Genomic DNA, 26,350 nt, shown 5'->3' on the forward strand with positions numbered 1-26,350 from the left:
TCTATCTATCTATCTATCTATCTATCTATCTATCTATCTATCTATCTTCCTATTCTCTTTCTTGAGCTCCAGTCTTGTGGAAATGTTGAACTGTATGTCATGTAGTCACCTTAAACTCAGGATGTCCAAAATGGAACTCATTATCTTTTCCCCTCAGCTTCCTCTTCTTCTGAACTGCTTTATTCTTGTTGAGGGCACTACATCCTCCCAGGAACCCAGCCTCATTCTCATCCTTAATGCCTTACACTCATTCTTTCTACATACCCAGTCTAATAGCCAATTCTTGTCATTTCTATTTTCCCAATATCTCTTATATAGGTCCTCTTCTCTCCACTCACGTAGCCACTACTGTCCTGGATTATTGAAGTAATTTTTTAATTGTTCTGTCTGCCTTCAGGGCTCTCTCCCTTACAATTCACCCTCTTTAATCAGCTGCCAAAGTTATTTTTGTTAAGTGTAGGTTTGCCTATGTCTCCCTCCATAATTCCTCCCTCCATTTAATTCCAGTAGTTTCCTGTTACCTTATGGATAAGATACAGCTGTAAACTCCTCTTTCACATATTTAAAGCTCTTCACAATGAGGTACCTTCTTATTTTCACTGTTTTCTTTCACATCACTTGTCTCCATGTTGTACTGGTATATATGTATTGCTCCTCATTCATGAGGATGATTTCCCCTTCTCCATGCTGTTTTATATAGGCTGTCCCCATTCCTGTAATTCTCTCCTCACTCATTTCTGTTTCTTCAAATTCCTGGCTTCTTTCAAGAATTAGCTCAGAAACCACTTTCTTCAGGATCCTTTCTTTCCCAGTCTTTTCAGCTACTAATGTCATCCTATCCAAGTTACCTTCTATCAACTTTGCATATATCTTGCATATTCTTGTTTATGTACTTGTCTTCCATATTAGAATGATTGCTGTTTAACTTCTTTTTTGTATCCTCGGTTCTTAACTCAGTAATCACGTTATACGAGTTTGCTGACTGTGTGGAAATGATCTTTTCCTTCTCAGATTTCTAATTATATTTTATTTGGACTTTGTTTTTTCCCTGTCATATTCTGCTTTATGCCATAGTTATTTATTCTCAAATCTTATCACCCATATTAGATTATTAGTTATTTAAGGCCAGTGTCTTACTTTATCTTATTGTCCTGAGTGCCTTGCTAAAGACCTTCTACTTTTTTAGGCTTAATGAATATGTACTGAAATAACTTGAAATACTGTGCAGCAGTGAACATCAAGTGGCAATTGTTTGACAGTAGGAACTTGTAGTATAGCCAGTGTATAGGCTTTTGTTTAACTATGGCAGAACTGAGGAAGCAGTTGAGAAAAGTGTACAGTAGAATGTGGTGGGTTTTGCAGGGGGAGGATTGAGTTAAGTGGTGGTGTGGTAATTGATTTGTTCATAATGAACTTCTTTAGCCTTTTTAATGCATAAGTAAAAATGAGAGCAAAATATATCCCTGTATGCTATCTATTTAGTGCTGTTGGTCATTTCCCTGATCAGTTATTTCTCAGAATGGGGAAGGAATATTGTATTTTTAGCATATCTCTTAGTGTAACTTATCAAATAGTTGTTAAAAATTTCCTGTTACTGAACTTGTAGGATTTAGTGACTTATTTTCCAGAGACTTATATACTGGTATTAGTGTTAGATAATTTTCTTTGCAGATTTATTCATTGTAAACATGAGTTTTGCCTAGGGTGTGTTTATTTTAAATCAATATTATTATTATAATTCACTGCATTTAAATTCCTTTTATTTATATCATGTTAAAATTCATTTTATATATGTCTACATGAAGTGCATTTTTATGTGATACATTACAAGCAAGGCGCAGGTTTAGGTTTTGCTTTTAGAAGGTACATGTTACTTAAAATAGGTATTTTTTTTAATATTTTATTTATCAAAACTAAATAGTTACTGTTAGATAGAACTTTCCATTTTTTTGTGACAAGTTACATAGAGGTTTGGGAGTATTTTTGCCTTGCTTCATTAACAGGACACTAACTTTTGCCTATAAATCAGTTAACAGGCATTTATTAAGTACTTACTACGTGCCAGGTATTGTTCTCAGTGCTGGGCAACATGTTTAAATTTCACTGTGTTACATTCACTTTGCTATGTGAGGTGAATGATATGCAGTATGAATGCAAAAATTTTTCAAAAATAATATTTTGGTTTGTCAGTTTTTGAAAAGGATGAATGTGAGTTTGGTGAGAGCAGTGGAACAGAACAGATGAGAGGTAGTGAGAAGATTTTCCTCTGAAATCCTTTTTTGAGTCGCTGCCCCCCGTTAAAATTATTTTAGCCAATTACCTCCCCTCCCCCTTTGCTTTACTGTTTTAAAAAAATCGGCTATCTTGTAAAATGTACTCTATGGTCATATATGTATATGTACATATGGACATATCTTGATTTCTCATTTCAGATGTTACACTGATTGGAGGAGGTCTTGTTAGCATTAGGACTTTTACATTCAGAATTCATAGAAATTTAAAGCTCAAAATGGTTTCTTTCATATGGTGCACACAGTAGGGTTTTAAAAAAAATCCCAGCCCATGCAAGTGAAGTTTGTTTTAAATTCTATCAATAGCCTTTTCAAGGCCACATTGGATGCCAGAATTTCTAAATTTAGGATCTCCAGGTCATTCCCCAAGGTTTTTTAAATTCTGCTGGAAAATGTAGCTCTGTCAGATAGAATTGATGAAATGTGTCATTCTCTTTCCCCATCCCTGTTGACAATTTGTAGTGAGCTTACTTTGTGTGTGACTATTTAAAAATTCAGGGAAGGTCCCCAAATACATTCCATATGCCAGTCTTTCCTGTATAAGGAGGTGGCTTCTATTTCTTGAGAGCTGTTACCTCTGCCATTTAAATTCTTGCTCTTCACACCAAGTGTATCTTGTCAGATGAAGGGAATTATCTGATGGACAGAAGTATTGCCTGAAAGGCAAAAGGAATTTATAAATGTGAATTCTACTGAAAACAAAGATTAGCCATTCTTTAAAAGGTAAATAATCCTTTCTCCTCCACTCACAGATCTGAAAATTCTGAAAATAATGTAATTAAATAAAAGCTCAATACATAAAATGCATTCTTTGTCCTACACCACCACAAGTTTTTTTTGTGATGTTCTTTTCTTAGTTGTGAAATACTGAAAACACCATCAAACACTGAGTATCTTTCTGAGCCAGAAGTTTAAATAATATAGTTTATAGACTGTGCAGATAACATTTAAAAGCAGACAAGTGACATATCATTCCTCAACAGCCACTAGAAATGCTTTTGGAGGACAGGAAGACACAAGTTATATGCAGGAGTAACCACCTCAATATGTTCAATTGAATACAGAAGGCTGTTTTTCATTCTTAAATTATTAGCAACCAGAAAGCCATTAGTAACATTCAGTTCAGCTTTCCAAAATGGCTTTGATCGTTTGCTTTAGTTCTAGGTAAGGGGAGTCATCGAAGAGTTAAGTTCCTCACCTACCTTTATGCCTGAAATATCAGTAATATTCTGCTTTGGACTCTGTCGCAATGCTTAGAATGTGGGGAAAAACAAAAAGTTCTTTGAGGTTTTTCAGGAGCCATGTAGAAGGTGTTTGTTTCTATGCCCTAGCTATGAAATGGCTGCAGTTTCTACCACCGGGATGAAATGGTCTCCTCTGAGAAAAAAAACTGACGTTGTCATTTGAACCTGTAGAGGGAGCTAGGTCATGTGGTCTACAGCAAACTTGTTCATGTGTTGTCCAAGGGAGCAGCAAGAATTATTTGAACCTCCAGAAAACTTAAGTACCATAAAAATATGCAACCAGAATCTTAGTCTAAGAATAAGTTTTGATAAAACTACAAGTTTGATTTTGTTGGAAATACAGCAGAACTCAAAAGAGTTGTGTGTGGCAGCATGTGTATTTAAATTTCATGTTAATATATTTTTTCTGATTGACAGTAGTGCAACTTTGAACTAATGTACACATTTATTGCAAAGGAAGATTTTACCCCCACCCCTTTCCTTCTTTGAGCTGTAGGGTGTTGTTCTTTTGTGTAGTATAGTATTCATTTGTAACTTTGGACACTTGCTTAGTATAAGGATCAAAATGGTTTGAGCAAATTCAGTTGAATGCAAGCTGGTTTTGTTTTGCCACCCTCTTGTTATGTTTGAGGTCCTGATATCCTAGTAATACTGTTTGTAGCTAAGGCTTGAGATTTTGAAGCTGATTAAAATCTATAGTGATTTTTCCCCTCATAGTTTTTTATTTTAAAAAGATGTTGCTGATAAAAATACTGTTGGCTTTGAATGATAATAATAATGCCTATATATTTTACTGTTAACAAAGAGGATGACTAGTAAGTCTAGGCCCATCATTTTCCTTCTAGATTATTTGCATTGTATTTGATGATTTAGAATGAATGCTATCTTTTTTTGGGGGGGTTACTAGTTTTTAAAGTTTTTTTGCAGAAATTAACCAGGATTCACTTAATATTTTATAGGTCAGTTATAGAATTTATAGAATAATTCTAATAGAATAACATTTTTAGAAATAAGCTTATATCTTCTTTATCTTGATATTCCAAGGTTTTTTTTTTTTTTTTAAATACACTTTCCTGCTTCTTTATTGTTCTCTGCCTCTAAGTTATCAATATGGGCCTGAACATTTTTACCTTGTAGTGATAAAACTTTTTTGAACCCAAGAGAGACTGAATTGTTGTTATTATTGATGCAACATATGGAAGATTCATGTAGTTGTTTTAACTGTTCCTACCTGGTACACATGCATGAACAAGATGGTCAAATAGACCATTTATTGGCAATTGGAAATTATTTGTTTCTGGTTTGTGTTGGTAAAATTGGACGCCTTCATGTTTTCAAAAATGTGCTAAGAAGAAAAGGGTATCTTGTTTGCTGTCCTTTCAGACCTGGTTCTGGGAATTGTAAGCTTTGTTACACAAATCACAGTTTTTCTTTTAAACTTATTACAGATTTCTAATGCATAATACTTTTTATTTTTAGCTATACCATTTTCTTATTCACTTAGCATATATGCTACAGATTTTGAGGAAAACTAATGATTAGATCTTATTTGGTGAAGTTTGTTAATATTTATAAATTTGTAAAACACATGGTACTCTGAAATGATTTTCCCTTTTATAGAGACCCCCCTCCTCCCCTCAAGAAATAAACTTAAAGCAAAATGCATATTAAGCCCCATGTGCTTTTATGTTCTAAATATTTCATTTCCCTTTCTTGGAATTGATTCTAGGCAAATTTATGCTTAAGAATGTTCTTGTGAATTTTTCAGGACGTTTTAGTGAGAATTTTGGTAAATCAAGTTAAGGTTGCAGAGAGTTTTTATTTTATTATTTGATTGAACAAAGATTAAGAGAAATTGGAATTGAAAATTCTTCATTTAACCTATAGTACTTACAAATGTCCAAGGTCAGTTAAGTTGTCAGAGTTACAGTCCTCCTTTCCCGGCTACCAGTAATTATTATTGTAGAACGTAGTAAGGTTCAGTTATTTAAGGTCATATTGCATTTAAAGTTTCTTAAAACAGCGGTGTGGATTTGAAATAGAAAAATCTGGATTCAAATCCAGTATCTGTTACATATATACCTTTAACTTTCCTGGACTTCTTTCTTCATCTGTAGAATGATCATATTGGTCTTGGTGATCTCCAAAGTTCCTCCCAACCCTGAAACCCTGTGTTCCTAACTGTAGTCTTAGTATATCAAATCTCAAAATAATTTTTTATATTGTAAATTATTTTGTTAACTTGTGTATATGCTTCCTAGTCTTTATTGTCCTGCAGATTATTAACTGCTATATCTGTCCTTTGGTGCTAGTCATTTCCAATGTTATTTGAAATGATCATCTTTAGCAGGCAAGGGCTAACTCTTGGAGAGCTCTGAGAGAACATATTATGTGGCTTAAGAGGATGTTTTTAGGTCATAGAAGTTTGATGCTTGGCATTGTTATTATTGACACATAGTTTTTTTCTCTGTCAGTGGAGAGGAGTAGAGGAACCAGGGTAGAGTAAAGTGTTGTGATGCATGAAATGATAGCTGTTCCAATGGAAGCCCCTAAACCTGCAAGTTCTCTGTGAAATGGCTGCAGTCTGGAGTGAACAGTGAAATGGTCTCCACTGGGCATGCTCACTCTGTAGAGGGAGCTTTTATCACATGAGCAGAAACTGAATCACTGTTCATGAGGATCTGGAATATGCAACTCTTTGAGTCTTCATCAAAAGAAGACGACAGATGCCTGCAGGTACAGTGGCTTGCATCCATGTTCCATCTGTCACAAATAACCTCCTCCCTCAGGTTATTCCCACAACATTTTGATCAGAGGTGGAAAACCTTTAAGGGGAGAGGGAGATAATCATGGCTGAATTCTTTTGCCCCCTTTCTTGGCCATATGCAAGGTGTGTAGCAGAACAGCAGTGTTCCTATTATAAACTGGTATCTGGGCAAGTCACATTTATGGCTTGTTTTGAAGGAGATGGCTGTTGGAGTGACATTTACCTACTTGGGTTTTCTGTACTAGGTCACTAATCTGTGTACAGATCGGAGTGTGTAATTTTCCCAACTTGAAATGAAAAAATAAACAAATCTAAGAGTCTCCTCATCTGTTCCCTTTAATTTGTTGCAGTGACATTGTGGTAGGAGGAGTTGTAGGTTGTTTATATGTATTTTAAAAAATTAACCAAGAAAGAGAAATATATCTTAAATATACAAATCTATTTGCAAATTGTCTCTTTATTGTTATGGTGAAAACTTTAAAAAATACAGTGGTTGAATTGTGGTGTTTCCACAAAGATTCTAGGCCATGCAAATAGGTATTACCTACTGTCCTTGAGCCCTGTGATAGCCTTGGCTTATAACCTTGGTTTGTGTCAAAGAAGTCTACAAGTTGACTTCTGAACTGATGGGAGGATGGAAAAGGGGTGGATTAGATGGTGAAACTTGTCATAGGTGTCAGTCTGTAGAGAACAATTTAACCATTGACACATCTTTCTTTCTTGCATTGCCAGAGTCCAATGTGGTAGACTTAAAGAGTTCTGATTAAATTATTTCCTACTTTCTTTCCTGTATTTTAAAATAATTATTTATAAAAGTATTTAGCATTGCTAAGGATTTATCTTTAAAAAGTTGTATATGTTACCATTCTAGATTGTATCAAGACCATCTTAATTTCGTACCAGCAATTTATCCTGTAATTTTTAGAGCACCTATGTATTTCTGTTTAAGCTCACTGTTTGTTTATGTATATCACAATGTATGGTGTATATATATATATATATATATATATATATCTTTGGAGGCTGTTTCAACATTGGGAGTTCCTCACCATTGCTGTGAAATCATAGGTTCAAGTACGACCATTACAAGTGAACCTGTTAGCTCAGGTTGTAGGTACAAGGACTTGAGGAAACAGATGGAGCAGGACAATGCGATGTGGTGTGATAGATTTGAAAGAGCAGTGAACTTGACACTAAACAGGGTGTATTCAGTAAGGCACTTAATCTTTCAGGGGCCTCAGTTTTCTTATGTGTAAAATAAGGTGGTTGAATTAAGTCATTTGCAAGAACCTTCTATGAGCTTAAGAGACTATGAGGAATGTTATGTTATATAAAAACTTTAATGATAGAATAAGGCCTACTTATATAAAAATGGCTTAGATTTTCTAAGAATTAGCAGGCCAAACAGTAGTGACCATTTTATTGAAAAATAAATCCAGGGTCTTTTTAAAGACTTACAGAATCAGAAAATCATTGATTTTAAGGGAAGAAAAGGGTCTTAAATGTCATGTATCTAAACCTCCTTGTTTTACTGATAGAAACTGAGGCCCAGAGCAGTAAAGTAAATGGCTCGAGGTCACACAGGTAAATGGTATTTGAACCCGGGTTTCCATACTAATTCCTACGTAACTGAAGTTAAAGATCCAAGGAAAACAATTTATGTATTGTATTTAACAGCAAATTTACTAATGTCCATTATATAACTATATACAGTGTGTTTTCATTTTAGATTCTGTGGCAAATGTGTCTTATGGCTGACCAATTTGGTGTGGCAGCCAGAAGAAGAAAGTTTAGTTTGCCTCTTAATGATCGCCACAAGTAAAGTTATTAAAGTGTACAGATCTTAAAACTGTATAGAGATTTTTTATTTGCTTATACTACAGAATTTATTACTTCCTAGGATGCTACACTTAGATGAAACTTTGGATATTAGTGATATTAGTTGTATCTCAATTGAAATATGTAATATAAATATAGACTTCATGTCTATATTTTTATTGAAGTACTGCATTGCTGCAGCAATATATTCTTAAGCATAGCTGTGAGTTTAACATTCCATTTAGTGATCCTTTTTGGATTGTTTCAAAAGAAAATTCTGTATTTAAGTTCAGTATTGAACTAGTATGTATAACTCATGGAAGAGTCTTTCTTTTGTGGTTTTATAAGATTAGAATTGGTTACTTGATTTCCAACAGCATCTTATTGTCTTGGAAGTTGGAACAACTAGATTTTTTGGCCAAGATTAATTTTCTGTTGAAATTTAAGATATTTCTAGCTGTATGTTGCTTATTTGTCTTTTTTCCAAAGGGATCCAACTATGTTTGAGTATAAATTTGTGGTACATAAGGATCAAATTTGATTCCAGGGACTCATTTAAATGGAAGTCTATGGACTAAAGGTAATGGGAAGATAGGCTTCAGTCATAGTGAACTTTGGGATGTCATTGTGCAATGTGGTGTAATAGGACTGAAGGAAAACTTGAAGTGATGACAAGAAAAATTTTGATGGTCCAAGAGCCAGACTTAAAGCTTTTTTTCCCCTTGTATTTTTCTTCTTTCCATTTTCTATTCTGCTTTGCAAAAAAAAAACTGACTTTGAAGTAGGATGGGGAAAGAGGCTTGAGAAGACAAGCTGCTAGGTTCAAAATGTTGTATGTAACTATTTTTCCCTGGAAATGTGAGTGGATACTTAATACCTGTGTGACTGTGGGCAAGTCACTTAACCCTTTTAAGGTATTCACATGTGGAAAATGATGGGGTTGGACTAGATGTCCTTTGATGTCATTCTAGCTCTACATCTACATCCTATAAATAGTATCTTTGGGGATTTTTAATGCATTAAGTACTTCGACTCCAGATTTATTCTTGTTGAAGTAACTACAGCCTTTAATGTGTATTCATCAGGTAGAGGACAATGGTTCAGTTGAAAGTCTTAGCCAGCTTATAATTCAATTCGGCAAAGACTCAACAAATATTGATTAATGAACTACATGCAAGGTGTTTTTTGTTTTTTTTTTTAAAGGAAGTACTCTCTACCCTTGAGGATCTTACATTCAAGGGAGAAGGGGATGTAATTCCTGGGGGGGAGGGGGCAGAGGATTCTGTTAAGAAAGGCTTCACAGAGAAGGTAGCCCCTTAGCTGACCTTTGAAGGAAGATAATGACAGTGGTTCTGAGTGGCAGAGATGAGGAAGGTATACATTTCAGGCATTTGGAAAATTTTGTATGGATGTACAGAGATAGGAGATGATGGTCAGAGAATTTGTCCTTTTTGGTTAGACTATGTAGGATTCACAAAATGAAGCAGTATAATATAAGGTTGGATAGGTAAGTAGGAGTTAATTACGGAGAGCATTAAGTGCCTGGTTAAGGAGTTTGTATTTTATCATGTAAGCATTACATTTAGGGGCGTGGAAGTGAAATGGTGAGATGTGAACTTTAGAGAGATTATTTTTGTGACTTTATACACACAAACACACACACAGAGTGTAGGTGAGAGATCCTGGATCAGGGTGCTGATCATATGAGTGGAGAGAAGGGTGCAGATATGAAAGATGGCATAGAGCCACACTTTAGCAAGATTTGGCAACTGGTTGAATATGAAAGTAGAAGGAGAGAGGAAAGAGAGTCAAGACTGATTCTGAGTTTATGAACCCAGGTGCCCTCACCAGAAATAGGAAATTTCTGTGAAAGGTTTAGGTAGGAAAAGATAATAAGTTCTTTCTTTTGGATGTAGGATCATAGATTTAGAGTTGGAGAATTTAGAGACCATCTAGTCCAAACCCTTCAATTTATAGATGAGGCCTGGTGAGGTTAAGTGACTTACCTAAAGCCCCATAGGTAGTAGTAAGTGACTGAGTCCAGATTTGAACCTGTCTGTTAACTGCTCATCCAGCATTCTTTCTCTTGTGTCATGTTGTTTGAGATGCCTATGTGACCTCTAGAAGGAGATATCAGACAATTGAAGAGCTAAGTATTTGTTTTTCAGGAGAGATTAGTGTTGAAGATATCTGTATCTTTATCTATATCTATATCTATACATCTTTATCTCTATCTCTATATCTATATGTATATCTGTCTCTCTGTATGTGGATAGATAGATAGATAGATAGATAGATAAGTTGGGGAGTTCTCTTCATGTATGGTACCCTCAGAAAGTGCAGCCAGGATGAGAGTGCTGGGCTACGAAAGACAGGGATTTTGAGCTATCCATGTCTTCATCCATGTAAAGGAACTCAGAGAAGGAATAGACAGGAAGATAATCAGGAGAATCAGAGAAGCCAAGGGAAGAGAGGCTACCCAGGAAGAAGAGGGTGATCAGTAGTATGAAAATCATCCCAGAAGGCAAGGAGGAAGGCTGAGAAAAGGCTTTTGGATCATGCAGTTAAAGAATGGCTATTAACCTTGGATAGAGCAGTTTCATTTGAGGGATTGGAAGCAGATTGCAGGGGATAGAGAATGAGTGGGTGGTTAGGCAGTAGAGGCAGCAAATGTAGATGTTTCTTTCTAGGAGCTTGGCATTATTACAGAGATATACTTATCATTCTTGGGAATTTTTGCTGCTTAGGCTTTCTGATTTCTTTATGTGTCTAAATCTTTCAATTTGCATTTAAGGAAAAATTGGTAAGAACCAGGAAGTAACTTCTCTTTGAGGCCCCCACCTCCAGCTCAGGCTCCTGTCTTAAACAATATTTTAGAAAAATATCAAGGCTGAATATAGGATTTCTAGATGACATCTGAGGTAGTTACGCTCTGGCTGACCTGCCCAGGAGAGTACAGATGGTGAATACCATATCTTCCTTTCCCTCTGGGTCCCCCAAGAATTGGCTTATTGCTCGCTTTTGTGGAACTTGGTTATTTCATGGTTAGATTTTAACATAAAAAAACTCTTCAGTTCATTCTCAGCAGTAGAATTTGCTCATCAGGATTTTAATTATGTTCGTAGTTTTGAATTTTTATTGTAAGGCAATTCACTGTGGCCTTATAAAGAAAGAACTTTTTTTGAACAGGCCTGTATATTAACTGTGACTGAGAAACATTAGTGTTGCAAATGCTAGCTTCTATTTTACTGTCAAAAAATGGCAGGTCACCGTGTGTCTGTAAACAATGCAGTTATGAAATGGCAGTGCAAGGCTGAGCTGAGCATGCTCAGAACAGCCTGTAGGGGGAGGTGATCAGAGAAAGATGATCTAATTCAGTGCAATTCTTGGGATTGAAAGACCTGGCTACAGTATTCTAATGACAGAGCAGGAACAATACTTCAGGGACTAAATCCTTGTCCATGGCTTAAAGATTCTGAGGATTTCCTTTTTTTTTTTTTTTTGTAAAGGACGATAGGCACTAAAGAGAATGTCTTGCTTTGAACATATTTCAGAAGACTAGTGCCTTAGCACGGGGGGGGGGGGGGGGGGGGGGGGGGTTTGTGTTTCTACTTAAATTATAAGAGGATTCTTCTTCTTCACCCCCCCATTAGTCATCTCCCCTCCTCCCCCACACTTTTCTTCATTTTGTAAGAGGCTTCATTGCTGCTACTTGACGTCCTCATTTTACCCCTTCTTTTCCCTCTCCCTGTCTTTTGACTTGGGATTTTGTATTTAAGAGGGCCTATAAATAAAAGAAGGCCTGGAAATTCCAAGAAATTCCAGGCGTTGAGAGGGAAGGCACTTTCCCTTTATGGCAACCTGGCTTTTGAAGTTGGAAATGAAGTCAACTCCTGTATTCCCTTGAGTGTGTCCTGATGATCTGAGGGTAAAGAGGAGAAAATCTGAAGGAGCTGTTTTTCTGGAATTGTCATAATGTGGATCTTTTAACCAAAAGAACTAAAGCAAGTATTTGGATGAGAACTGGAATGCAGGCATGCTTTCTCTTCTAAATTTGTTTGCATATATTGCTTTGCTTCAGTTACCTGTCTTAACACATTTTATTCTCAGTTCCTATTCGAAGTATTGAAGTGTCCTGTTCATAAACTTCAAAAATTGATTGCTTGATGTAGATGGGAGAAAGTTGAGCTTCGGTGTATAGCACTGATTGCCATGTAAAATTTGACTCTTTTGTTATGCTACCCTTTTTTGAGAAAGATAATGAAAGTGCCTAAATAATACTACCTCTGTCAACCTCAGCCTTTGTCTGTACCGAGGAGATGGAGGATGTACAAAATCCTAATTCTGTAAATCAACACAATGGTCATAAATTAGGTCTATTATTAAAAGTCTCTTATAATCTTATGCATGTGCTTCTTCATTTGGGGGCTTTAATATGCAGGGACTTGTAGCTCTTTTGAAAGAGAATTTGGAAGGAGGATTTTAATAACCAAAAAATGATAGTAGCGCCTTGAAAACAGGTAGTTTTCTTTGTGAACAGTAAACTTTAGTCCTTTTATTGATGAACTTGATCTCAGAATAAACTTTTTGAACAAGATATCATCTTGTTTTATTTGTTTTATTAAGCTAAAGTGAACATGATTGCCAGAGCCTTTCAAGGAAGTAGTTTGCCCTTTAGTGAACAGGATTTTGAATTGGGTGACGCCACCTCAGAGTATAGGTAGGTGCAAGGTGCATTTGCTCCTAGAGAAATATTAAAAGTTGACAACATGGCTTCCTTTGCCACCATTTGCTTCCTAAACAACTCACTGGCAAAAGGAAGTAAGGAGGGGGTGGCTATTTACAGAAATAAATGACTGTGTTAATTCTTTGTATGGAACTTACCAAATGGTTTTCCTCTCCTCTCATATTTGATTTTCTACTATCTGGAAAAGTTAATGCTTTTCACATTATGTGAAGTACTGTCTTGTTGATGTACTCCACAGAGGGGTTGCTCCTGAAGTAGAATTTCCTTCCTTAGCTCAGGCCCAGTGACTTAAGACTTAGTAGGGGTTTGGAAGGGAGATTATTTGAAGGGAGGGTAACAGTGAAAAAGGTTGAGTGGTGGATGGGTGTGAGTATAAGTATTGCTGGAGGCTTTCTTAGTCCTAGACCAATAATCCTTCTGTCATTTGTTTCTCTTTTTTAGACTGATGTATCTTTGGAGATCTCTGAATGTTAAAGGAAAGACTAAGTTTAAAAAAAAAATCCAACAACTCTTTTAAATATATTTTATGGTTGATGGAAGGAAGGATAAGTCTTCAGCTCTCTCTCTGTGTCTCTCTCTATTCTTCTCTCTCTTCCTCTGTCTCTCATATTGACCCCTTCCCTGTTACATTAGACTTTTGTTTGTGTTTTTTTTTTTTCCTTAACCCTTTTGGACCATTGTCTGAAAGCACACTTTCTCTGGGTTTGCCCTATGACAAATAAGATCACATTTTTCTTATATTTTGAATGATATGTATGTTATGATTAATTCCTTTCTGGAGGTAAGGAGAATGGACTAGTATCTACTGTACTACCATTTTTCTATTGAGTTGTTTTATTTCCTTGACTAGAATCAATCTCCTTTGCTTTAAACCCTAGCTACTTATGAGATTCCCTTTTCCAATTCATAGAGAAGGTGTGAAAATGCTTCCTTGGGCTGAGGAATTGTCTCCATTTAGAAAACCCTACCTAGACATGTTTTAGTTCTACAATTGGAAATAGTCTGTAGCCACTAGTCTCCTCACATCCCCTCCTCTCCGTCCCTTGCTTAGGTTCCTTGAGCTTTGGAAATTACATCTTTAGTTTAAAAAAAAAAAGGAGAGAGATTGCCTGTGTCCTTGTGTGTCTTTAGTCCTTGGATTTTCCCATTCAGTAAAACTGGCCTTTAGAAGGCTTTGCAAGAAGCAAGCATCAATTTTCTTGTTTATCTTTAAGGTTTCCTGGAAGAAAGAGGGACAAAATGATTTATTTTCTTTGTGGTACATAATTTTTGTGACATCGATATAGTGATAAAGATTAGAAATCGTTTTGTTATAGTCAGTGGTATGGAGATTGACGACTACAGGAAAAGGAGAGCGATGGGGACTTTTATTTTGAAGCAGCTTATGCTTGGCAGTTGGCTTTTGTTGGGGCTGCTGTTGAAGCCGACATTGCTGTGCTAGGAGGGAGGGTATAAAATTTCTCTGCCAATCAGGAGACGACAGATTGGGGCATGGTGGAGTGTGAGCAAAAAGGGAAGTTTGCTTTGAATTTAAGGGGAAAAAATGGAGGTATTGGCACTTCTACAAAGTTGCTACTAACAAGTTTTAGGTGAAACTGTGCTGGATGGCTGGGCTAAATGGTTGAACAGTTAAAAAACTTGACTATTTTGGAGGAGAGAGAAGTGTGTATGTGGCTCTGTATATGTGGCTGTGTGTGTTCTGTAGAACTCTGAATACTGTCTTCATGTTGGAAAGTATTTTTTCCCTGAAGTGGATGGAGCTGACTTCTGATAGGCCAGTAAGGGGAAGACTGCCCTTTTTTTGTGGTAGCTAACTGGGAGCTGGATTTCAAATACTGGTATTGCTTCTTCCATGATCACTGACCCAATGATTGATTTTTCTTTTCACAGGACAAAAATATATCAAAAATATATCAAATTGATGTAATATGGGGGTTGTGATTGTCTTTAGGAAATGACAGGAACGGTTCTCTTTAATGTTAATGAGTGCCATTTTGAGTTGGTTCAGGGATAGGCATTGGAAAAAGCTGTCAGGAAAACCTTGTAAAAATGTTTTGTTTGGTAAGGAATCTGGTTATTTTAGGGAAATGAACAGAAGCTATCTTTGTCTTTTACTGATTTTTTGGTGCTTTTACCATTTCAAAATCCCCCATTATATGTCCTGAGTTTGTCTTTGTTGAGTAGAATATATAAGGAAAGCTTTCTGTCTTTTAGACCTGCTCTTGCTCTTGAAGAAGGTAATATGTTATTTAGGAGCGATGGTACCAAAATTTATTGTGACTTAAAGAACTTAGGAAAATGGCTAGATAAGCTGTATGTAAATGATACCTGTATAAAAGTTGAAAGACTTGAGGTTAGAACAAAATTTATGTTGAATATGAAGGAGTGTAACATCAACATTGGAAGAGCCAGAGACCCTCCCTAGGCCTAGTTTTATGATGAGTATCTTTGTGAAGAGTTACTTAGAGTAAGTCACTTTAGGAACTTGGGAAGTGTAATAAACATGTGAGTTTGTGTAATCACTTTTTAAATGAAAGAAAACATTTAGTAGTGACATTCCAACTACCTTTCAGATTGCTAAATGATGGGATAAGAAGAGATGCCTAGGATACTAGATAATTAAAAAAAAAAACCAGTCACCTTATATTGAGTGCCTACTGCTTGTGTCTCATGTTAGCACTGGTAGGAAACTTTATTTGGAGTTAGTAGGGTGGAAAAGGGACTTGTTTTTGGCAAATTACAAGAGCATATAGCTAGGCACTATCTTTATTTCAGGGAGAAATAAATACTACTGAGACTAAAATGACTGAAATTGGTAGTTGTTATTTAAGGTGATATATGTTTCTTGGAAAGTTTAATTTAAGCTAATGTTTTGTACTTAATACTCCCTACTTTTGTAGTTTTTCAGTTTTTGATAAGTAATATTTTAAATTAGATTTACATCAGAATTTGGAGAAGTTTGTATTAGTGTTTTCTCATTTTTCTAGAAGAATGTGTTAATGTCATGAAGGAGAGAAAATAGGCTAGAAAATCTTGACCAATAATTAGGCATGGAAAACTCCAAGTAATATCTCAGGAAATAGTCAGGATAGCTCACTTTTAGGTCATAGAAGAAAGAGCTTTATTTGGAAGTCTTCACATGGCAAAAATAACTTAAAAGACTATAGTTGATGGCCCACTTTGTTCAAGCCCTATTTCATACAAGAAAATTTAAATACAGCAGAAATCTATACTCTTCCTTGGAGTTGATCATAAAGCCATTTAACTTAGAGAAATTAGCATTGTATTCTGGCTTGCACTGCAGCATTTTCATATATAGAAAGGATGTTTTTGATCCATCATTATTAGGTTATGCTTTTTGAATTTTTCTATGACAATGTTAAATAATTTTTGCCAATTTGTCACCCTCTCCTCCCCACTCCGGCAATGCTAGTACAAGATGGTTGGCCATTCTCAGTTGTACTTTCTGGGGCTGCGTAACAGAGCAAAGGCTACTAGCTCATATGGAGATTGAACCTGTGACCTTAGTTTCATTAATGTGTTATTGGAACTAAATGCTTTAACCAATCACAGGAGGCTTGCTGCATCTGGGGCTCTGTTAATGTTGAAAGAGAGAGGAAGATGCAGTATGTTGATAAGCTACATACATTGAAATTTATGAAGCAATGGATCTACCTGCATTTATAATTCCTAGCTTTCTCCTGGAATCACCAGGGATAGACAGGTGTTTTTCTTTTAATCACTCAGTATGTTTATTCTTTAGCTCTTTGGACCATCAGGGTGTAGTTGCCATTTGCTCTCTGTTGTCCTATAACCGTTGGCTTGACCTAGGTTTATTCCTCATTTAGGTCATATGTTAATTAAATTCTTCTTCCCAGGGACCAACACATTTTCAGGCTATACATGGGCATGTGCATGCATGCATATGTGTGTGTATGTACAGATAGACACATATAAATACATTATCTTCTTATTGGATGTATTGAACGGAATGTCCCAAAGACATCTCAAATTCAGTATATCCAAAACAACTCATTATTTTCCCATCTAAGCCTGTCCTTTTCCAAACTTTCCTATATCTATTGAGAATACCACCATCCTTTTAGTTACTCAAGTTTGCAATGTCAGTATCATCCTTTACTTCTCATTCTCACTTTTAGTTAGTCAGTTGCCAAGTCTTGTCGTTTTTACTGCCACAGAATCTCTTTAACTGTTCTTTACATTCATATAGCCACTATTCTGTGGCCCTCGAGTGTTGCCTTGACAATTGCAGTAGCCTTCTGTTTAGTGTATTTGCCTTCACTCTCTTCTTTCTCCAGTCTGTCCTCTGTACAACTATCAAAGTGATTTTCCTAAAGCACATTTCTGACCACTCAATAAACTCTAGTGACTCTTAACTTCTATGATTACATATAAATTCTTCAGCATGACCTTTAAAGCTCTTCATAACCTTGCTATAGCCTACCTTTCTATCATTATTACATATTATTCTCCTCCATGCACACTATTTCTAGTCATCTCTCCTATTCTCCTTCCTGTACTGTAGATTATATTCTATGCTATGTGGATATATAAGACAGATTCTTCTCTTCTCTGTTTTTCCCCCTCCTCTGTCCTTTTTCATTTTTACCAGCCCTCTTTAGGTATACTCCATTCCTGGCCCAAATTATCTGTCATTCCTATATTTTCAACTGTGATCCAGAAATTCAAATTTCCTTCTCAGACATGTTAATCAGATGTTCACTTCTTACCCATTCCTTTTTCTTCTGAAGCCTAGGTTCAGCCATAGGGATTAAAATATATGTGTGTTCACATTTCTTTAGTTTCTTCCCAAAATTTCATCATTCTTAACATTGTTTTATAGATTTCTTTTGACGGTATCGTTAGTGCTCACATAAACAGAGGGTAGGTTGTCTTCAACAGTTTTGACAAATTGAAGAGATTTTCCATCATGTTTAGGAGATATCCTAGATGACAGGAAACTTTTCTTGTTATTTTCAGGTTGAATAATAGCTCTCAGAATGTAGTGACTAATCAGCACTGCCATCCTCTTCTGACCCTTAATTGGGTGATGTGTCACTCGATGGCACCTGTGGATTCACATTATCATTCCTCAGAGAACAAGCAGCTGTATCCTTTTCAGAGTGTCCAGGTCTCATCTTTAGGAAGAACTACATACTTCATTTAGCTCTAGTTGGTCAGTGATCCTTTTTCCCTTTCACCTTTGAATCAGATGCTTTTCTCCAACTACCTGACAAGAGGCCAGGATTTCTTTTTGCTTTTGCTGATCCCTTTTTTCCTAAGTTTCTTTCTTAAAAAACCCGAACCTGGATGGTATAGAATGGTTGTGTCAAACTCAAATAGAAATGGATTCTGTAGCTGCATAATGACTTAGAATATTTCAAAATAACATTATCTATGTTAAATTATATTTTTATTCATTTTCTTAAACATTTTCCAATTACGTTTTAACTTGATTGGGCCCGATAGGGAGCTAAAGGTCGCAAATTTACTCAGGTGTAGAAGAAATGTTAAGAAATTTTACCTTCCTTTCTAGGATGGCAAATATTTTTCCCTTTCAGCATACATAACCTGGGCCATGGCAAAAATATGAAATTTGTGCACTTTTTTAAACCCTTCACAACCTGACCCTTTCCTACCTTTTCAGTTATTCCCCTTCCTGAACTCTGTGATCCATTGACAGTGATCTTCTTGCTGTTAATTCATATTTTGTTGTTACTTGCACGTGACATTCCATTTTTTGACTTTTGTATATTGGCTATTTTGAATATATGGAGTGTTTTCACCTTTGCCTCCTGGGTTCCTTGGCTTCTTTCAAGAATCAACTCAAATCCTGTCTTCAGCAAGAAACCAATTCTAAACTCCCCACCCCCCACCCCCTTTGAGAATACCTAACATTTACCTTGTATGTAAATTGTATATACATAGTTGTCAGCATGCTGTCTCCTCCCTAACACTCCCCTACCCCCCATTAGAATGTGAGCTCCTTGAGGGCAGGGACTTCACTTTTGTCTTTTTTTTTTTTTTAAATCCTATGCTTAGTATGTTCAGCATTGTGTCTGACAAATAGTAAGAGCTTAATGCTTGCTGACTAATTGACTCTCTGTGCAAGTTACTATAACATTCTCTGTGCTTTTAAGAAGTTACACATATTCTATGAAATGTTTCTTTTTGACTTTACGAATTAGACTGTCATTGCTTTAACTCATTTATATGACACTTTAAGGTTTACAGATTACTTTCCTCATGACAGTCTGTGAAGTTACGAGGTTCATGTACTGTTATCCCTATTTTATGGAAGAACCAACTGAAACTGAAAGGTTACATGACTTGTCCAATAATTACCTAGATTACCCTGATGTTAGAACCAGTCTGTTAACCTGTCTCCAAGCCTAAGGCTGCTATGCTTTTCTACCTTGCATGAAACCAAAACCTTTAATTTGCTCCTTTGAGGAGATTCTTTGAGCCATCTTTCATTTAGCCTTGACTTCTTTATGTCTTGTATTTCACCTATACCAAGTACGTCACTATTGTTTCTTTATTTTTAAAGCATGACATAGAGGCCAGTCTTGGAACTAAGAAAACCTGAGTTGAAGTTCTGCCTCTGAGGCATGCTTGCTGTGTGACTTTGAACAAGTCATTTAACTTCTGAGTGCTCTGGGCAACTCTGTAAGACTAGAACTTGCAGAGGAGGTTCCAACCTCTGTTGGTGGAGGGGATGTCCTCATACTGACATTCTCTGTACCAGTGCATTTACAGATCCAGTTCCTATTCCTTTAATAGTATATTGTTTTTCAGGTGTCTGAACAAAGATTATACATAGTTAAATTAATTCACGAAATCTGTGATTCTTATCATTCTCCCCCCCCCCCCCCCCCCCCCCCTCCCCCCCCCCCCCCCAGGGCCTACCAACCTTTGGGGGGTTTTTTCCTTTTTTTTTTTTTTTTTTTTTTCTCTGTTTGTGTCTCTCTGTGGCTGAAGACTTGATCCCCTGGTCACCAGACTTCTGGTGACAAGCTTTTCTGTAAGGCTAAAGCTAAGTTAGGCTAGTTCTGAGGTAGCATAGACCATCATTGGCAGCATTTGTGAAATTCTTTCAGCTTGGAAGTACTTGCTTTTGCCCCACTAACTTAGTATTTGAAAAATGAAGTAAACTGTCTTCATATGATTGACATTAAAACTATTTTGTTAACAGTAAGCTTGCTTAGTGGTAGTGTGAGGAACACAGCCAAGGATGATTTAATTTAACCAATATTTATTAAGTACAAGGCTACAAAATCAAAAAGAAATCTGTTCCTGTCCTCAAGGAGCTTACATTCTTCTGGGAGGAAATACAACAAGGTGTGCAGATAAGCAAACACATGGTAATTTGAAGAGTTTTAACAGCTGGGAAAATTATCAAAGACTTTGAGTTGGAGTTAACTTGTGAAGGATTGTGACTCTTGAAGAATTTTAAAGGCTCATTAGGTTTCTGATATTAAGAGCATTGAGGAGGCAAGTCTTTGAATCTCCAAAGTATTTATTAAGGTCCGGAAAATCTATCGCAGTGCATACGGATACCCTCTGTAGATGTTGAAAAACCATTGGCTTCTTTAATGGCATTGGAAAATTTAGTAATACAAGACAATACAGCTCATGGCATATGTAAGGTGGATTCTATTGTAATCATGCTGATGATCTCTTAGACCATCCTCCTCTGGGATTCTTGTCCAACTATCCTGGCCTCCATTCTGCCTATATAGCTGGCTTCATTTTAGTCAGATCTTAAGGTTAGGTGTTAACTTCTAACCAAGTGACTTTGCCAGGCCTTTGTGAAACTAAATTCTTATATTCTTTCAGGTGGTCGTGATAACATTTGATCTGTCTTTTTAAATGTCATGTGTTATCCATTTGTTGACAGTATTCTTGACAGGTATCACACTGTTATCCTCAAGGCCCAGATTAAAGTATATGGCATATTTGGTAGCTCCTCTGTGGAGGACTTATGGAAGGAAATTGACAGGAATCTGACAAGACAAGAAGGCAAGGATGATCTGCATTTTGAATAAGCAGAAAGCATACATAGATTGAGGATATCAAAAATCCATGAAGTAGGGTACTATTTATCAAACAATGATTTCTAAATAGTGTAGAAAACCTTTTCTAAAGAAAAAATGGAAATACTATCCTAAAGTAGTTGGGGATTCCTAGCTTCAGAGGGGTCTAGTCCAAGGGCAAGCTCAGGTATGTAAACTCTGACTATTCTGAAATATCAATTAGATAGTGTTTAGTGTTTCTAGTGAATCTGTGTGTTTGAGGCTTTTCAGGTACAAAGGCCATGTCTGTGTAGACTAAGGGGACCTAGGACAAGGGGAATTTATATCTTGAGCAGATAAAAGGAAAGTGCTGTGTATATAATCTTACTCTATAAAAAACTCAGGGTAAATCAAGATCAGCAATTTTTGTATCTAGAAACTTATGTATTCTGGACCTGAGAGGCAGAAGGAAATATCCTAGATAGAATTCTAAAGGTAGGCTTCCCATTAGGGAATTTCACTTTAATTTTAGAAATTTGGGAATTGGGCCTCACAGCCAGAGACATGATTCAGGTTTATAGAAGAGCATAGTGAGCAAGAGCACTGGATTTGGAGTAAGAAGACCTGGGTTCTGATTCCAGCTCTTCTACTTAGTACCTGCATGACATTGGCATTCCATGGATACCAGTACAATATACTGGCTCTTCATAGTTATTCATCCTTCTTGCTAGGTCATTGGCCTCTTTTCTTTTCCAATTCTATATTTCTCCAATGATATACTTATATTGTAGGCTCTATGAAAATAATTCTTTGGTTACATTCAGCAGCCTACTCAAGACTGCTATCTGCCTCTTTATTGTACTTTTAATGACTGAATACTTTAATTCTTAGGATACTATGTATACTTCCATGACTGGAAGCTGTACAGCATCACTGCATTGACATTAAGGAGAAGGAGTTTGCTTCATTTGGTATTAATAGGGATAATAATACTTGTACCAACTAATTCAAGAGGTTGTTAAAAGTTATTTGAAAACTATTGAATTATATTTTTCTCTTTTATTGTTTATCTTCTCCTTTGTTTATGTACTGTTTTTGAGGAGTATGATATAGTAAAGAATTAGCCTAGCAACCAGGAAGTTCCAGGTTCAAGTCCTGCTTCTAACACATATTCATTTGGTGACCTTGTTACTGAACCCTCTTAGTTCTCTCAGAAGTGTTTTAAGACTATATAAGTTTCAGAGAAAGTTCTAGCCTGCGTTGTAGAGGGAGATTTCCTGATCCAGGCATTCCCTATAGTAGTGAAATCATAGAGCTAGTTCCTATCCTTATCACTATCCCTATGTATAGTTATCCTAATAGACTGTAAGCTTCATGAGGGCAGAGGCTAGGTTTTTTTGGTTGTTGTTTCTTTGTATCTCCCACAGTGCCTTATACTGTGCCTGGTAGATAGTAGATATTCAAAAGTTTTATTAATTTGATTGTGTTGATGCAGCTGACTGACTACATAGACTTGAAATATACCTCTATTGTGTGTTTGTTTGAAAAAGATCTTCAGAAATTTTGTGGGCTTTTTCAGCAGGGAAATATCCTTGGGATTTTGGTAATGGTATGTATTGCTGGTAGTGATGGTTGTAAGGCTGAGACCTGTGATTTCAGTGGTATAGAGAACTCTCAAAGAGGAAACTTCCTGTACCAATGCAGATCAGCAGCTCTTTGCAAATTACATAGTTTTAGAGCTAGCTAAAATAGTGGTGTCAAACACATAGAAAAGGGGCCATTGAACCATACATATGGATCCCTGCAGGCTACATAGTGACTTTTAAAAGCCACATATTAACATTGTCTGTATTCTGTTGTATTTTTACTTATTTTGTTAAACACTTCTCAATTATATTTTAATCTAGAGTTTTGTAGGTCTTGGGCTGCCTGTTTGACACATGTGGTCTAGAGCACTGAGAGGTTAAGTGACTTGCATAGGGTCACATAGTCCAGTTGGTCAGTCAGGAAACATTTATTTAGTGCCTGTGTGCCAGGCACTGTGCTAAGCCTTGGGGACACAGAGGAAGGCAAAAGATAGTCCCAGCATGCATACAACTATATACAGACAAACAGGATAAATTGGAAATAATCAGCAGAGTGAAATGCATCTTAGAATTTATTTATTTATTTAGTATTTAGGCTTAAAAGTGATTTGGAAAGGTTTCTTCTAAAAGCTGGAATTTTACCTGGAACTTGAAGGAAGCCAGAGAAGGAGAGGAGGAGGAGATGAGGAAAGAGAGCATTCCAGGTATGCAGGGATAGCCAATGAAAATGACTGGAATCTGGAGATGGATCCTCTTGTTGGAGTAAGAAGGAGGCCAGTGTCACTGGATCAAAGAGTATATGGAGAGGGTGCAGAGGGTGGGGGGGAGAGGAGGGGATATAAGGTATGAGAAGACTGGAAAGGTTGGGTGGTGAGGAGACAGTTTATGAAGGGCTTTGAATGCCAAACAAAGGATTTTTAAATTTGTTCCAGGAGGTATTGGGGAGCCCTGGAGTTTATTGAGTAGGGGGGTGACATGGTCAGACTCCTGCCCTTATGTGTCTCAGGTCTTGAACCCAAGCTTTCCTCATTCTGAGGCCAGCTTTCTGTCTACATTTGACATCACAAACACATTTCAGGCACGCATAATATAGAAAATTAGGATAGACTACTTTGGAAGTGTTTTTGTTTAATATTTGTAGCTCTGACAAGTAGTTTGGGAACAAAAGGATTAATTTTGAATTTGGGCTTCTTTTTAAAGTAGGATTTCAAATGTTTGCTAGAATTGTTTATTGGTATTGCATGTTTTAATCAATTTTGGTTATTCTGTTTCCTTATAGCAAGCAGTGTTGAGTAAGGGGGAGACTAAGAAGGATACCTGCATGAAGACTGAACTGCTGAAAGATATCACAAACAATAAAGAAGAAGGTAAGTATGTATTTTCAGTTAAGACCTTTACTGCCATTTTTTGAGTCAGTGAATTTGACATTGGTAATTAAGCACTGAAAACCTTGATTGTTTCAGTTTTCAGGGTTCTTTTAATATAAAAAGAAAGTGTTTAAATTGTTTTCTTGAATGGGTATACAGTGGTGCTTCTTGCCTGCTATATACACTACTAGTTACTGCTTATGAGATGGAAATTAGAGAGAAAAAGAAAAAATATTTTTATATAAATGGTATTAATTGTATTTTTTCCTTTTGTTTTGAACTGGATGGAAATTATGTAAGGTATGTATGTATTGAGTACAGAATCAAAAAAGGCTCTTGGCCTCAAAGGCAGTTTCTGGTCTGTTTACCTTACTGTTTACTAAAATATGATGCTATAGTTTGTCTAGATTCTTTGTCTTGCTCCACCTTAGTTAAGAGGTTGGCTTTTTTGACCTTAGTGCTAAATTATTTAATCTGCCTGATCACCAAAGCTTTCTTTTTCACAGAGACCTTGAACTTATTTTTCTTTGTATGTGAGAACCTAACATTTAATGATAAGTTAATTAGCTGTATCCCTAAGTTTCTTTGGTCATTAGTAGTTCATATTGTTTTAATATATTAATTGTCATATCTAACACATCTTCACTAATATTTCCTATAGTCTGCTTATAATCAGTTAATCATCAAGTACTTCATGAAATGTTTTTGCAAGAGATCTTACAAAATCATATCTTCTTGCCTCTGCATAATTATCATTTGTTTTGTAGACTTTAAGTTTGGAAAGTGATTTCCTCAGAATTAGTCTGTGTGTGGTTGTGCATGGATTATTTGTCACCATTTTACAGAGGAAGGAAGTGTGGTGGCTCTTATCTATCTGAGTAACACAGGATTACACTACATTTTGAGAGTTGGAAGGAACTTTGGTAGTCGTCTGGTCTAAACTTAAACCACGTTAAAAGAATCTCCATTATAACATACCTAGCAAGTGATCATCCAGCCTCTGCTTGAAGACCTTGACAGAGAAGGAAACTCATAATCCTTTTAGTCAGTTGTTTCTACTTTAGGACAGTCCTAATTGTTGGGGATTTTTCCATGAATGGCATTATTCCTTAAATGGCTTCTGTGCAACCTACACCCATTGCTCCTGGCTCTACCCCTGGCCACACTTCCCGACGTGACATCCCTTCAAGTACTTGATTAGGAATCATGTTCTTCTCTAAGCTAAACATCCTTAGTTCCTTCAGTTGATCCTCACATAATATGGACTTAATGTTCTTCAATTCATCAGTAGCTTTTTTAAACTATTCTGTCCAGAGTACTACAGATGAGGTCTGACTCCGGCATAGTACTGAGGGAATAGGGCCTCCTTACTCCTGAAGGCTGTGTCTCTCTAAATGCAGCCGAAGATCACATTAATGTTTTTGCCTGTCACATTATACTTCTTGTCACATTATACTTCTAAGTCACATACTGAACTTTCAGTTCATAAAAGTGTTTAGGTATTTTTCAGACAAGTGGCTGCCAAACCATGTTTTATTCGTCTTATACTTGTGAAAATGATTCTTTTTACCCTCAAATCCAGAGTTTTGTAGAAGAAAGAATGTGAAATTTAAAGCAAGAGGACTTAGGTTCATATCCAAAGTCTACAACTTATCCATGAGACCTTGGACCTAATATTTGTGGGCTTCAGTTTCCTCATTTGGAAAATTAAGGTATTAGACTAAAGTGTATGGTCTTTCAAGATCAAAATATATAATACTGTACCTTTACATTTCTCCCAATTGAATTTTATCTTATTAGATTCAGTTCAATCTCTAGGCTTTCAAGATATTTTTGGATCCTAACTGTCATCCAGTGTGATTTCTTCCTCTTAGCTTTGTGTCATCTGTACACTTGATGAATGTGCCCTCTTTCCTTTTCTCCAAGTAATTGATTATATATTAAAGCATAAGTCTAAGCATGGATCCCCGGACCATTCCACTGAAAATCTTTTGCCAAGTTGACATTAAACCATTCATGGTTATTCTTTCATGCTGACCATCTAATCAGTTCCAAATTCATGTGTATCACATCTCTCAATCTTCTCCTCAGGAATCATATAAGACATTTTATCACAAACTTTGCTGAAATCTAGGTTCCTCCCACCTAGTCTACTGCAGCAAGCTCCTAATTGGTCTTCTTGCCTCAAGTCAATCCCACTTCCACACAACTTCCAGGTGATACTCTTTAAGTATTTAGAACTGACTATATTACATACACTTTCTCTCTCTCTCTCTCTCTCTCTCTCTCTCTCTCTCTCTCTCTCTCTTTCTCTTTCTCTCACTCACTCTCTCTCACTCTCTCTCACTCTCCCTGTTGCCTCTACGATGAAATAGAAATTCCTGTTTTTGGCTTGTGATGCATTTTACAACCTGACTTCAACCTGTCTTTCCAGTTTCATTACATACTGTTCACCTTTCTGTAATCAACAATCCAATAAAACTGACCTTCTCTC

General features: G+C 36.4%; 1 protein-coding gene across 7 annotated transcripts in view; it reads left to right on the forward strand.

The window, feature by feature from the left end:
• The window catches only part of EHMT1 (euchromatic histone lysine methyltransferase 1), a 293,851-nt gene that overhangs the window by 104,425 nt on the left and 163,076 nt on the right, over nt 1-26,350 (forward strand). For 6 of the 7 annotated variants that reach the window (XM_027849525.1, XM_027849531.1, XM_027849548.1 and 3 more), the window contains one exon: nt 23,769-23,856. In XM_027849525.1, coding sequence (XP_027705326.1) covers nt 23,769-23,856 — 88 coding nt within the window. Of the gene's footprint in view, nt 1-14,397; nt 14,417-23,768; nt 23,857-26,350 lie in introns of those variants that run through there. The other variant, XM_027849528.1, reaches the window with a different exon arrangement.

Source organism: Vombatus ursinus, unplaced genomic scaffold (assembly GCF_900497805.2).
Source record: "Vombatus ursinus unplaced genomic scaffold, bare-nosed wombat genome assembly UNPS02000580.1, whole genome shotgun sequence".
Taxonomy (NCBI): Eukaryota; Metazoa; Chordata; class Mammalia; order Diprotodontia; family Vombatidae; genus Vombatus; species Vombatus ursinus.